This window comes from Vipera berus (genome assembly GCF_964194415.1).
Source record: "Vipera berus genome assembly, chromosome: 3".
Lineage (NCBI taxonomy): Eukaryota > Metazoa > Chordata > Lepidosauria > Squamata > Viperidae > Vipera > Vipera berus.
In genome coordinates, this window is record NC_138204.1 from 84835781 (window position 1) to 84850772 (window position 14992).

Here is a 14992-nt window from a genome sequence, read left to right on the forward strand (position 1 = left end):
TCATACTTGGCCCTTCCCACTCACTCTGGTGGAATATGCTACTCTGGATCCTGTCAGCCAAGGAATTGTGACTGGCAGGGTCTGAAAGAGGGGTTTTTTTTTGCCATGGCTCCTGCCCTTTGGACAATCATCCCACATGAGGCAAGATCAGCCGATCATTTCTTTGGTATTCCAAAAAAGCCAGAAAATCTGTTTTGCCAACTGGCTTGGAGTCCTGATGTGGGTATCCTGTTTTGGAAGTGGCTAGTAAATTAGTACAAGATCTCACTTCCACCTGGTCTATGCACTGGATTTTTATCCATTTCAATATTAATTTTAATATTTTAGCTTTTAATGTCTGATATTTTCATGTTTTAATCCTATAATTGTTTTATTCTCTCTTTTTTTGGTAATTTAACAAATAATAAAATACTTACTCTGGGTCTAAGGTTTTCATGCCAAGTGGACCAAGTAATTTTTTCTCTAACATTTCAAGTGCTTTCCAAGCATGCTCAGGAGAGAACAATTCAGGTGCCTTGATTTTTTTTTAAAGTAGAAAAATACATCACATATAAACAACAGAAAAATACTGAAAAATTAAATATAAAAGATATATTTTGCAGTGTCCTCACAAGATTGTCAGGTTATAAATAACATTTCACAAACTTATTTATCGAAGAGCATGATCCATAGGCGTTCCCTGCTTTGTTTCTAGTCCCATCCATTCCATTGCTTCTCCCAGCAAACTATCATCTTTATATCTTCCAATAGTTTAACCAATTTTTCTACTTAAAAGTATTCAAAATTGCTAACAAGTGTTAAAAACATATGCAAAAACACCACATGTCATTTTAAAAACTTCATACGCACCACAACCATTGCTATAGGGAAATTTGGCCTCAGTTGATAATCACACCAAGGACTTGATGCTCCGTAGCTGTCTTTGTATATGCCCCTCTTATGAACCAGAGTTGGATGTGTCTCATTGGGATCATTTGGGTTTTCAGAGACAAAAAACAGCTTTTCGAAATGGGCTTGGATTTTTCTGTTCCACTGATTATATGTAAAGGTCTCATCTCTCCCTGGAAAATAGTATCAGTTTTGTGTAATTGACTAATACAATAAAAAGCATCATTAAGGACACATCCAGGTAAGACATAGCTATTCTGTAATTAGAAACATGATGCTACTACCGTACAAATATATTATCTAAAATTCTCCAGATTCAGTATTGCTAACTATCATTCTGAATGGGGACACTACTTCCAGGACAGAACTGAAGCCCATTTCATCTGGAGGACCCATTAATAATAACAATGGTTATTATGTTCATCTGTATGGAGGTGGCAAAGAAACAGCGGATGGAAAACAGAATTTTGGGTTGCAGATATATTAGTGTGGATGGAATTAGATGGCTGAAGAAATCATATTTTTTAATAACAATACCCCTTCCCACATGTATCCCAAAGGTGCTTTTCAAAAGGCAACTGGACTGTCTTGTTTTTTTCCCCTTGAAGATGTTTTGCTTCACATCCTGAAGAACTGAAGAAGTTTCTTAGATGAGAAGCAAAACGTGTTGAGGAAGATAACCAAGAAAGTCCAATTGCCTCTTGAAAAGCATCTTTAGGACAACCATGACCTGGTTGACGATTGAGAATCTCCATAGACCTTCTATATATGGTCATATCCATTTTCTCTTTCTTTGCAAGCATCCTACAGGTTTAGGAGGGAAGGCTTGCCTTGCTCCTATTGACACTATGGCAGGTACATCTCTTCCCTCTTCCTGAGTTTCTGGCCACAGATTTTTCAGGGTCATTTGTTTTTTGGCAGCTGGAGAGTCTTTCACTGTATAAAAAAGTCAACTCTTCCATTTTTCTTGCCAACCCCACCAGAACCCAGGCTGCCAGTATTAGGAGGAATAGCAAGAGAAGGACGTTTGTGTGTGCCTTTTTATTTGCCTCCCCACCAAAGTGGAATGTTCACTCAGTGCTTGATAGGTGACGTTGAATGGGCATACCTTATGATGTTGTTACGTAAGACCAGGGCTTTTTTTGTCATAGAACGCTCAGAACGGAGTTCCGGCACCTTTTTTGGATGGACCCTTGTAGGGTAGGCAAGGCAGGTTGTATGACATGTGTGAGTTCCAACACCTTTTTCTTTTACAAAAAAAGCACTGCGTAAGACTGTTGTATGCATGTTAAAAATTCACCCCTGTGGGCAAAGAGTTGCAGAGCCTAATCTACAGAAGGAATTTAACTGTGTGGCAAGCGCTATAGCTATAAAGAGCTACATCCCCCATGGGAAAGAAAGAGTTCTTCAAACATGATTCTTCTGCTGTATTTCCTGCTTTCCTTCCCATAAGGAGAACAGCTCTTCAACTACCCAGTCCACCATGGTTAACCACAGTCTTCCCCTCCCCCTCCCATGGACTGAATGCTGTTTTGCCTTCTTCATTTGAAGGGTGCTTTTCTTAGAAGTTCAGTGGTCTTACAGAACACACTGGGTACAACTCATCCTGCTCCCTCATATGGAAGGGACACACCTAATCTATGCAGTGATGGGGGAGACAGGGTTGGCTCATTTCAAGCAAATAAGACACTTTTCCCTGCTTTATTTCCCTAAATCAGAACAGAACAGAAAAGAATGACAGAGTTGGAAGGGACCTTGAAGGTCTTCTAGTCCAATCCCCTTCTCAGGCAGGTTTCCCCTTTATCATTTCAGACAAATGATTGTCCAATCTCTTCTTAAAAGCCTCTAGTGCTGCAGCATCCACAACTTCTGGAGGCAAGTTGTTCCACTGATTAATTGTTCTAACTGTCAGGAAATTTCTCCTTATCAGACTTTAATTATTTGGCTATCTGGCTGTATCTTCTTTCTTTCTTTTTTGCTTAGCTGTTATTATTGCTGCATTTGGGTGAGAGGAACGTCAACAAAGCATTCTGTTCTGACTTTAGCAACAGTCATTGGCTAACAATCTATGCTGTATTTGTGCTCTTTGCCTAATTATTTTTTTGGGGGGGGAAAGTAACAGGCTAGTAAGAAGTGAGGAAAAGAGCATTTCTCCACTGTTTATGGAGGCAGTAAGAAACAGCTGTGTGAGTGAGATTATTTCTTATCCTCTCTGTAAATCAGCACAAATGAAGGCTTAGGGGAAATGAGGAAGAAAAATCCTCGAAATTTCTGCTGCAGTAAGCAGCTTGTGGGCGTCTCAGAATCCAAATTAAAATAAGAGCATGCAAAGAGCTATATACAGCTGTACCGCAACAGATCTCCAGAAAACCCATCCACATGGTAATATGGAAAAAATAAAGTTCCCTATTCTAGAAAAAAAAAAGCTGGAATGTAAAGAATGAAAACATGATTTTAGAATGTCTTGCTTAATCTGATGCTCCCCTTCCCAAATGTATTAAATTGTAATCCTAGTACAAGTGGTGGGGACTAGAATAGAAAAAAAAAGTTCCAGAACCATGGACAAAGGTAAACACTGCAACATTTTAAAGATAAATTCAAACCCACATGTATTCAATAACATCAGATGTATTTTTTTCTTTGTTCTACAGTGGAACAGACAGCCGATTATATAGCTTGCTCCCATTTAATCTTCAAAACAATCCCACTTAACTATTTGAAATGTCCCTTGCTCTTCCATCCCAACCATTTCTTGATTTAGGGAGAACTGAAATCCAGCTGACTCCTGTTGGATGCCCTATCCTCCCTGTTGCTTTCTGAGTGTTATTCAAAAAAAACATGTAGTGTGGAACATTTTGGGCACTTTATTACTATTATTAGTAATATCACTTTTCTACCTCCATTTTACACTGGAGCTATAGTTGCTTACCATGTCTTCTCACAGTAACTCCAGGATATGGAAATAACTTCTTCTCTGACAATTCCTGTAGCCAGCGAACGGTTGATTTGCATAGACCAACAATTTCCACAGCAGAACCATCTCTAAAAGGACAGCCACAGCAGAAAAGTAAGTTTCCCTTCCGTTCCCAAATAAAGATTTTGGCTATTATTTAATTTAATTTATTAATTTATTAATATTTCTATACCGCCCTTCTCCCGGAGGACTCAGGGCGGTGTACAGGGCAAGAATAAAACACAGAAATTTACAAAAACTAAAAGATAATTAAATGCATGCCCGATTAAAATACAATTGATACATAGTAAAAACCCCCAATAAAAATAATAAAAAACCCCACCAATCCCCCCTCAGGCCATGCCGGCTTGCTCGAACAAGTATGTTTTCAGATTGCGGCGAAAGGAGCGCAGATCGGGCGCCGTCCGGAGCTCAACCGGTAACTGGTTCCATAGCTCCGGGGCGCCCACAGAGAAGGATCTCCCCCTGGGGGCCACCAGTCGGCATTCTCTGACCGGTGGCACCCTGAGGAGGCCCTCTCTGTGGGAACGCACAGGGCGCAGGGAGCTTGATGCCGGCAATATGCTATTGGCATGACCAATATATTTATTGGTCATGCCAATAGCACAGAACTCTGATTATATCCCTTGTAACTCCCTTGTATATTTTGGAAGAGGGCAACATTAGTGTAATAAGATAATGATTTTTTAAAACTATTTTGATATTGATGAGAAATATACCAGACAATCCAGAGAAGTAATGTCAGTCAAAACAGGCAGTAACTGGCTAGTGATGCCAGGAGTTAAATTTGGATCTCAAGATTTTCATAAACTCCTTTGGATATACAGGACTAATTTAAAAAACAGTTATGGATTCATGCACATGTAAAGTCACAAGCATTGCTTCTGTTACCATCTCAAGGGCTCCAAGTCCCGTTGCACAATGTGTTGAGAGTTACACTTCAAAATTGGACAGGGACAGAACTCAAAGTTGGCAGGATTTATTCATTTACATATCTACATGCACAAATGCAATAAATTAACCTTTGTTAATTTTTATTTTCACCTATCCATAGCATAGTTTGTTTCTCTCATCTCTCGTTCTCTCAACTCCTTTATCTCTATAGCAAAACAAGTCAACAGGAACTAGCTGTTGTCTATTTGTTCGCAAGTAAATGGTGCTACAGTCAGCAGGTGGGCAATGGTGGCCTTATTTTAGTCTCTGACTGCAAGAAAAGGAAGTGAGCTTGCACTTTGATATTGCGGTTTTCTTTTTGAATAACTGGAAGAATGTTTTCTTCCTGATCCAAAAAAGAGGAAACAAAAAAATAGCTATTTACATGATAGAAGAAGGAGCTATCTATGCCACAGCTGCTCCCCCCTCCCCCGTTGCTTTGGAATGGGGAACAGAATGGAGAAGATGCAGACAATACAGGAAGACTTAAGGAGAACAGATACAGAATGCAGACAAGGTGGGAAGGATCAGGCAGAAATGGGGAAGAAACTGGAAAAAAAAGAGAAATACTAAAAACAGGGTTAAAAAGGCAGGAACTGAAGAAATAAAAATAGGCTGCACCCAATCCTTGACTAGCTCCCATTTAGTACAAAAGCTGAATTTGCACTCCTGTCCTAACCCATGGTTTAGCGTTAGATCATGTGGAAATTAGGCCTTAGCAAGTCTAGTAATCCTTCCTTTGAATCAGATCTGGATTGCATATTTAATTCATGTGTAAATCTAGTGTTTGTACGTCGAAATCCCCAAATGGGTAATTTCATTGATGCTCATTTTATATGAAGCCAACCTTGCCATTTAGCTTAGCAAAAGACAGGTAACATTTAAAGATCCTTCTGCTGCTAGATGTTTAATGCAAACAGAATGGTTTAAATATCATTTTTCATAAAATACTTCCATATTTTTAATCCAGAGGATTTCAAGCAAAACTCCTGCCTAGAAATGCCTGCGTGTTTATAAGTCTTTACATATATTTTATACATAAATCTATCTGAACTGCACTGAACTAGCATTTTCCACTGAAAATAGATTTTTTTTAATTGAAAAAGAAACTAGTTCAAAGCAATTGGACTTAATAATTGAACTTAAGCAAACTCTGAACGCTCTGGCCAAACACTACTCTAAGGAAGCATTTGATATCAACTGTAGTAAAATTGAGATCCTGATCGTGGCAGAGACCTAAACAGCACGCCTAGAGGAGAAACGGCAAGAGTGTTGAACAAGGCCAATCTTTTGAATATTTGGACATGGTTTTCCATAGCTCCATCAAACACAGGGCACACCAAAATTATGTCATACAAAATACTCAAAAACCTGGCCAATTCTTTTCACTTTACCAGAGAAGCACAGTGTGTCCCCAGCAGCACTGAAGCTATTATTCAGCTAAGACCTGTGCACAACTACGTTTTGGTGTTCAGTTAGGACCTTACATTTTCTTTACTCCTCTTGAAAAGATCCAGCCTAAATTCCTAAGGGCTACTTTCCAGGTAGCCCCTTGCATTCCAAATGTAATATTAAGGAAGGAGGCAGGGCTATTTAAAGTCAAAATAGATCTATGGACCTGTATCATTCATGGTGCCTGAAGTCACTGTTCTTTCCTATATGTTTGAGTTCCTTTCTTATTGAGGACTATTACAAATCAATATGGTTCAAGACAATCTCACAAAAACTTCAACTTCTCAGCTTTTCCAGGGAGGCGTTCCTAGTGATGGGTTATGAGGATGCACTCAGCATATTTAAACAATATTATCAAAAATGTGAAAGCCCAACCAGGAGCAGTCTGCTCTATTTAAGAATATTTTTTCACAGAAGTTAATCCCCTTTCTATAAACCAGTGAGATACTTATACCACATAACTGTTTTCAAATTTACTTTTAGCACACTTCAGTGATCTCCACACAAACATTTTTGAGGGATGATATAAAAAGAGTTCCTTATGAGCTGAGAAGTTGCCACCATGGACATTGGTCTGTTGAAACTGCAGCTCATGTCCAGCTATTTGTACCCTCTATAACAGGGGTCCCCAATCCCCGGTCCATGGACCTGTACCAAGCCACAGCATGCCAACCGGTCTGCACAAACAAGGAAAGCCCCACCCACAGGATGCAGGTGTTGTGATTCAGGGTCAGCCTGTGGGTTCGGCAGTTGGGTCGGACGATTCAGAGGAGGAGGAGGAGGAGGAGGGGTTTGGAGAGCCTGCAGAGGACAGTTCTGAGGCTTCGCAGAACTCTCAGCCAGGCCCCTCCCATCTGGTTACTACGCAAACCCAGCTGTGTGAGCCTGACAGCGTGGATGAAGATGACCCACAGCTGGCCCTGTTCAAGGACGCCCGACACAGGAGGCAGTCAATCAGGAGTAAACAGAGGAAGGCAATGGGGCACCTCAGAAGGAGGCAGAGAGAAGCCACGCCTTGAACTGTTTAAAAGGGGAATGTGTGGGAGGGCTGGTTTGCTGAAGGCAACCGTTTGAATAGCTCCTCTTTTAGTGGTTCGTATTTTGTTTTGCTCAGTTTGCTCTGTTTTGGATCTGTTTTGTGTAAATAAATTTGGCGGGCTTACTTCCAGCCTTTTGCCTTTTGTAAAGGGGTTGTCCTTGCCTTTTCTGCAGGGCCGGTAGTAGGCTGGAACAGAACAGCAGGCAGCACACAAAACCCTCCAGTCCATGGAAAAACCTCTCTCCACATAACCGGTCCTGGTGCCCAAAAGGTTGGGGACCTCTGCTCTATAAGGATTCAAGGACTTGACATAACTCCTTACCTGGTAAATTCTGACCTTTTTTTAATATACAGCTGTATATTAAAGATCGGCAAGAGTCAGTCTCCTTGAGAATAGCTAAAATTTGTAATACTTCTAATATAAAACTGAGCTTCCTGCTCTTCCCTGCCCATCTTTTAATCCATACCGTTGTACGTCCATTGTTTATTTTTATTGTTTGATTGCTTTACTATTGTTATGTTTACATTTTTTTATCATTTTCCCCATTTTTACTGTGGTAAGCTGTCCAGATGAGATGCTTGGCAAATAAATTTAACAAACAAATACTGCCTATAAAATTAGGCAGACTTTTATTATCTACTAACAAACCCACCACCAATTGTATTTTACATTGTTTTGTTTTTACTTTATTTTTTTAAATCCATTTTTGATTGCAATTCTGATCAGTGGCTGCAATAAAAACATTCATTCACTCATTCATAGTTGACAGCAATATCTTTACATTGATTTCTAATTAGCCAAACAATTACATTCAGGCTTTTAATGTGCTAATAATGCTACAAGCATTTGTGTAGTACCTTGGAGTGGCTGGAATTCCTTTGTTGCGAGCTCTATCGCTCTCTCCCATTTTATCCATCCAGGTACCACAATTAAAACGGTTCCCTCCAAAGACAAAGCCCGTTTCCATGTCCACGCCTGCAGTTACGTTAAAGCCTACAAAGTACAAATATTAGCTTGTTTTCCAGAAAGGCCACATGAAAATGTTGCCCCATTTTTGAGCTTTTATGGCAGCCCAAATTATATTGACTGACAACACAAGTCGTATGAATGCTGTATTTTAAGTCATGGAAAAGTGTATCTTTAAGGGATTTAAAGAAAATCTCACTTTATTTCAAGATATTTTAGGAAGCTAAGAAATAAACATGAAAAAATAGTTACAAAATGTATACCTTCATCTCTCATGTTTCGATCTATTTGTGGGCCAGCATTCCTCTCTCGGAAATCTATGCCTTGGGCATGCTTTTGCATTGCTTCCTGTATCACTTCATATAATGGCTGATCCTGGATATCAGTAGTTTAAATATAGGGGAAGAAAGGAAAAAAAACCTAAATTAAAAACCCACATAACAAAGAACATAGAGTTTGTAAAGGAATCTCCTATTCAGAGGCAAGTCCAATGGACTCACGCTCAAGAGAGTGTGTACTGGATTTATGTCCCGCGTTTCCTCCAGAATTTCAAAATGATTACATAAAACTCATTTTATCCCTGGAAAACTATTATATGAGTTAGGTTGGGCTAATAAAGACTGATGGGCCCCAAGTCTCCTAGTGCGTGGATTTGCCTGAAAATAAATTTGAAACTGAATATTCTCACTTTACTCACTCCAACACATTAAACTCTGCAGTTCATTCCCCCCCCCCATTCAAACATGTCTGAATCTTGGAAACTCTTGAACAAATTCTTGTAATTTTCTTGACAAGGTTACCATTGCTTCCTTCTGAGGGCTGAGAGAAAGTGACTGGCTCAGGGTCACCCAGCTGGCTTTGCCCTAAGGGAGGACCAGAACTCATGGTCTCATGGTTTCTAGCCCAATGCCTTAACCACTACACCAAATTGTCTCTCAAAATTTCAGAGTGGTCCTCTGTACTATATGATATTAAGTGTAAATTTAAGTGTAAATTTACTATGTGATATCAAGTGTAAATTTAAGGTGCTGAAGAGAGCTCCAGTCAGCATTTCTCCTTCCGATGCAGGTCAAAAATGCTTCAACACTACAGTGCAATAATATATACAACTGGTTTCTTTAGAAAAAATACACTTCCTTTTAACATTTGTCCCTTGATGAGCATGATTGCAACAATAAGACTATGTCAATGACAGTAATACTATAATATTGAAGTTCTTTGGGCAAGGGTTTACATTTTATTTAAACTGTTGAACAAGAGTTTCTTGGAGAATTTCCTTCCTAACCACTTTTAAGGACAAAACCTTTTTACCTTATCAGAAGCCACCAAGCATAATGATCCAAGCTGTTTTTTGTACTCACAACAGCATCAGGCAGTTATAGGCACCACAACAGGATCAATCTACTTCAGCAATAGTCCCACATGAGCTAAAGTCAACTCCCAAACCTGGAAGATTCCTCTCCCAAATTAACACATCGATAAAAACATGTAAGAAATTGAACTGAGCTAAAAGAGAGAAGCTATAATTACCATTTTGCCTGCTGGCTGAGGTAGAGAATCATCAGTAGGATACATTCTAGATATTGGACAGTTGAGAATGTCTATGCCATTTGGAACGGTTTTACAATAATCTTGTATACACTGAAGCCACCACCATACAGCATCACGACAATTGTACCTGGCATGAGTACCTTGGCCAAGCAGATTAGGAATTAGACCATGCCTTAAGGTGCCAGCAAATGCTAATATTATGTTCCTGAAACCAGAGAGATGGAGAAGGGAGTGAATATAAAATGGTAGGCTTTCAAGTTGTCTATTAAATTTCACTAAAAATATGTGAAGTAAAAATGGCTTTAAAATCGGGCCTGGTCATAAGATGCTCACTTAACAACTGCATCACTTAGTAAAGAGGTTTCTGATTCCAATTGTAGTCGTAAATAGAGGACTGCCTGTATTTAATCTTGCATAGATTAAATCATCCTGTTTAATTTCCAGAGGATTGGCTGAAAGGCACTCAGGCCAGGATTAAGGTGGGTTACACAAACAAATAATTCTATCCTCTCTATTTGGAAAACATTAACTAAAATGTAAGCATATAAGCATTGCTTTAAATGACTAGAACCTTATTTACCCCAATGCAAATTTTTATTGTTATTTTTCTGTTGGTATAAATATATACTTTAGTGTGTGGATGGGTAGGTAGGTAAGGAGAGAGAGAGAGAGAGAGAGAGAGAGAGAGAGAGAGAAAATCAGGTACTATTGACATTTGTAACAGCTTTACCTTGCTTCCAAGTAGCGTCCAGTAACTAACATCAGCCCTCTCAGTGCAATAAAGGTATCTCTTCCCCAGCAACGGAAAATGCCAGATGAGAAATGAGGTAAACCTGAAGAGTGAGAGACAAAGCAGATGTAAAGCGTTAGAACTTAATAGCTCTTTACCTTTCAAAAACAGCTTACTTTATATTTATGGCTGAGCCACACTCTGCTCCATTCCCTCTCAGTAACTCAATTTGGATGACGTCCATCTGCACAAAGTCATCCTAATTTATCAACAAAATGAAGACTGGGACCTTCCTTGTACTCATTAGCTAGCAAAACCTATCTACAGGATAAGATAGATGAACCTTTTGTTTCTCTGTGTGATAACAGTCACCTGGAACCAATACGAGTTCAAAAAGGAATATGAACTCTTGGGAGAAAGGTCCTAAAATATACAGAGGAAATACTAGGCCTTTATATCGTAATATATGAACACATTATTTTCTTAATACTGTAAGAAAATATATTTTTTTACTTTTTGTACTTGTATCTGACTATAACATTAAAATCAGCTCTGTCACACTGTTCTGTCAAGCTCTATTTAAATCACAATTTCTTTTGGTTTTTTGCTTGCCACTAGAGCACTAAATCTGACATGAGATTTGACATGAAGTTGATTCCAATACCTACATATTTACTTATATTTTCTTTTAGCACAGCTCATATGTACTATAACTCTCTGTATTTGTAGACTAGTCCAACCCAATGAAGAAAACAGAATATATAATTACTAGGTGACTAATAATAATCCACAAATATATAACCACCTGACTTCAAATGACCACTTGTAAACTATGCACTTGGTGTGCAGAACAATTACTGGAATTTTAATATTATATATCAGTTTGTTGGAGAAATAATGAGGACGATTCTTCTTTAAAACACATATTTTTTTTACAATGTCCTACACTTACTAGTGAATTAAATATATTTGTGCAACAAAAGCTAAATTTTTCAGAGGATAATATTCTTTTGAAGTACATACCTAGTATATATAATTTGTCAACTTGACAACATAAATGGATTCTCCACACTTTACTGTGGACAAAAGACTGATACTGCAGCATTGGAAACATAAATTTATAGCACCTTTCATTCAATGAAGACTTGATTGCATTTGCTACCTGAGTGTTGCCTAACCAACGTAGACTTTGTATGGATTTTTTTTAAAAAAGACTTTCTATGTTTTCCCCCCCTTTTCTTTAACAATGTATTTATTTCTAACACAATTATCTTCATGTTTTGTTCTTTTTCTGTTTTTTCTGTTATTATTTTAAAAGTAATAAAAATAAACAACGAATTACATAGAGCTTATGGTGAAGCACTGAAAGTTATATGTAAGTCTGAACTTCTGTAAAAACTGAAGAACAATTTTGAAGATGCCTTGAAGAAATCCAAGGCAATGATTACCAGAAAGCTTATCTCTAATTCTTATTATTTATATTTTTGGTAAGGGTATGTTTCAGCTTCACGGAATTTTAGCATCAATATAAATTTGATTACCAAGTACAAAGATACAGAATGTCAGTAGAAATTGATTTACATGAACTAATTTATTCAAACTTGTGGTCCTGAAAGATAAGCAAATGGACAAAACGTTAGATCAGACTGACTAGAGATCAGACTTTAGGATAATGGAATTCTAGAAAACATGAGTTCTGAAGACCAGCTAATGAAAGAAGACTGTAAACCAACTAAGTGAGTCTGCAGAATCCATTTTTGTTAATAGGAGCTGTCCCACTATAAATGACAGATGACGATGGTGTTCTGGAAACATCACAATAACCATTTTTTTCAATATCTTTAGAGAACTAATGCCCTACCTCCACCCCAATGTTATCTCTTAATTCTGGATGGAGGAGAGAAAAATACTGAGCATGGGTTCAGGAACTAACTAAAAAGATACAACTGTTGCTATCCACTCAGATTTAATTAGATTTATACTACACTGCTCCTTCTTGCTGGTAATGACCTACAAAGCCCTTCATGGCATGGGTCCGGAATACCTCAGGGAGCACCTGTGGCCGGCATCAACTTCCCTCCGCCCAGTGCGCTCCCACAGAGAGGGCCTCCTCAGGGTGCCACTGGTCAAAGAATGTCGACTGGTGGCCCCCAGGGGGAGGGCGTTCTCTGTGGGCGCGCCGGATTTATGGAACCATCTTCCGGTTGAGCTCCGGATGGCGCCCGACCTTCGCTCCTTCCGGCGCGATCTAAAGACCTACCTGTTCGAACAAGCCGGCCTGGCCTGATGGGTTTGGGTTTTATTGCTTTTTATGTATTTTAACTTATTGTTATAGTTTTTGGGCATCTTGTTTAATCTCTTTTAACTTTTGTATTCTTGTTTTTAACATGTATAGCCCTGTTCACCGCCCTGAGTCCTTCGGGAGAAGGGCGGTATACAAATAAAATTATTATTATTATTATTATTATTATTATTATTATTATTATTATTATTATTATTATTATTATTATTATTATTATTATTATTATTATTATTATTGCCTTCCCCACGCCAGATCTACAAGGTTCTTGAGTCCGTTTACAACCTGAATCACTTCAACTCTGCTAAACAGAGACCGAAAACATGCAAAGTATTTTTAAACGTAGTCTCTTTCATGAACTAGAGATCATGCTTACCAGCTGCTAAAGAAACACAGCACTGTTCTTTTTCTCCCATAATCTCATTCAGCCTATAAGGGACATCCTTTAAGGCAGGAGACTGAGGTGGCAAAGAAGGATATTTTCCTATTCCACACATCTGGACTGAGCCCAAGGAAAGATGTTTAACAAACGTTGAACCGTTCTGGACAAAGCTATAATTTAAAGCAACAGCATTTCAAGTCCGTACATTTTCAGATGTCAAGCTAGCAAAGAAGCACTGAAGATACAACCATAAAAAAGTACAAAAGATAAACTATAACAGAAAAACCTGTATAATTAAAAAAAAATGACACTAGAATTACACTGAAACTTCAGTTTTCTGGATCTTGATGCAATGGATACTATTTACGCTGTGACTGACATGGCTTTTGTAATCATGTCAAATTAAATTTGCATTGATATATGCCATTTGCATAATATTGTAATCATATGCATGACTGCATGATAATGTTATCACAAAATGACACAAATATAGGTGATGACCTCTTTACGTCTTGGAAATTTATAAAGATATTTCAAATTTGTCCATTATAGAACTTTTGTATTATAATTAGAACCTTGGCAAAAACAATATCTTTTGCCAATTTCCTAAGTGCTGTAAGAGAGGGTACCAAATACACATCATCCTTGGAGAGCATTCCATAACCACACCACTTGGGTACAAGATAGTTAAACCTCTGGCAATATGTAGGGCAGGCATGTCAAACTCGTGACGTCGCGCGAAATATTTGGACTTTTTCCCCATTGCTGGCAATGGGGTGGGCACGGTTTTGGCGTGATGCATCTGGCCAGTGGGCCGGAAGTTTGACATGCCTGATGTAGAGGATCAAAACATCCTCTCCTTTAAATAACTGGGCAGATTCATAAGTGAGACAGTGCCCCAGATAATCAGGCTAGAAGCCATTTAGGCCTTTAAAAGCCAACATCAACTTTTTAAACTGTGCCTGATAACCAGTAAAATTCTTTCCATGTAAGCTGCGTGTTATATTTGTGCCACTGATTAATAGCTTAGTCACTGCATTTTCGATAGACAGCAATTTCCAGTCACTTCTTAAGGGCATATTGTGCAATGAAGAGCCGCGGGTGGCACAGTGGTTAGAATGCAGTATTGCAGGCTAATTCTGCCGACTGACAGCAGTTCGATTTTCATCGCCTCAAGGTTGACTCAGTCTTTCATCATTTCGAGGTTGGTAAAAGGAGGACTCAGATTGTTGGGGGCAATGTGCTGACTTTGTAAATTTTAACTGGGGTTTTATTTTCAGGGATAATTTAATCTTTTAATTCTCTTTTAACTTTGTATTTTATATTGATGTGATTTTAAAATGCCCTGTAAACCGCCCTGAGTCCTTCGGGAAAGGGCGGTATATAAATCTAATAAAATCTAAATCTAAAATCTAAACTGCTTAGAGGGGCTGTAAAGCACTGTGAAGCGGTATAGAAGTCTAAATGCTATTGCTATTGTAAACAAAGTATGGAAAGTTGTCAAGGTAGGCCAACTTAGGATCAGAACTGATGCATTAACTATAGCTCTGCAACATGCTCTTCCTACAGCCCCAGAAAGTTGGAGACAAGGGAGGCCTGAATCAGGAGTTCCCAGTCTTGAGAAGACTAATATGTAAAAATAGCATCCTAAGGCCATCAACAAATTTATCATGTATCCATTAATTTGAAAGAGCAAAGTTTAAACTCTAAGAAACTACAGTTGGCAATCGTAATTTAGGTTTTTGGATTAATTCTTATCTGCAATATAGTCTTTAAT

At 38.5% G+C, this 14992-nt stretch overlaps 1 protein-coding gene across 2 annotated transcripts in view; it reads right to left on the reverse strand.

Annotated features, from left to right (window-relative positions):
• The window catches only part of AGL (amylo-alpha-1,6-glucosidase and 4-alpha-glucanotransferase), a 58243-nt gene that overhangs the window by 11325 nt on the left and 31926 nt on the right, over positions 1 to 14992 (reverse strand). For both annotated transcript variants that reach the window (XM_081323983.1, XM_081323984.1), the window contains exons 24-31: positions 13210 to 13385; positions 10535 to 10637; positions 9784 to 10009; positions 8517 to 8628; positions 8145 to 8280; positions 3818 to 3930; positions 850 to 1061; positions 417 to 514 (exon numbers count right to left, since the gene is read on the reverse strand). In XM_081323983.1, coding sequence (XP_081180109.1) covers positions 417 to 514; positions 850 to 1061; positions 3818 to 3930; positions 8145 to 8280; positions 8517 to 8628; positions 9784 to 10009; positions 10535 to 10637; positions 13210 to 13385 — 1176 coding nt within the window. The remainder of the gene's footprint in view (positions 1 to 416; positions 515 to 849; positions 1062 to 3817; positions 3931 to 8144; positions 8281 to 8516; positions 8629 to 9783; positions 10010 to 10534; positions 10638 to 13209; positions 13386 to 14992) is intronic.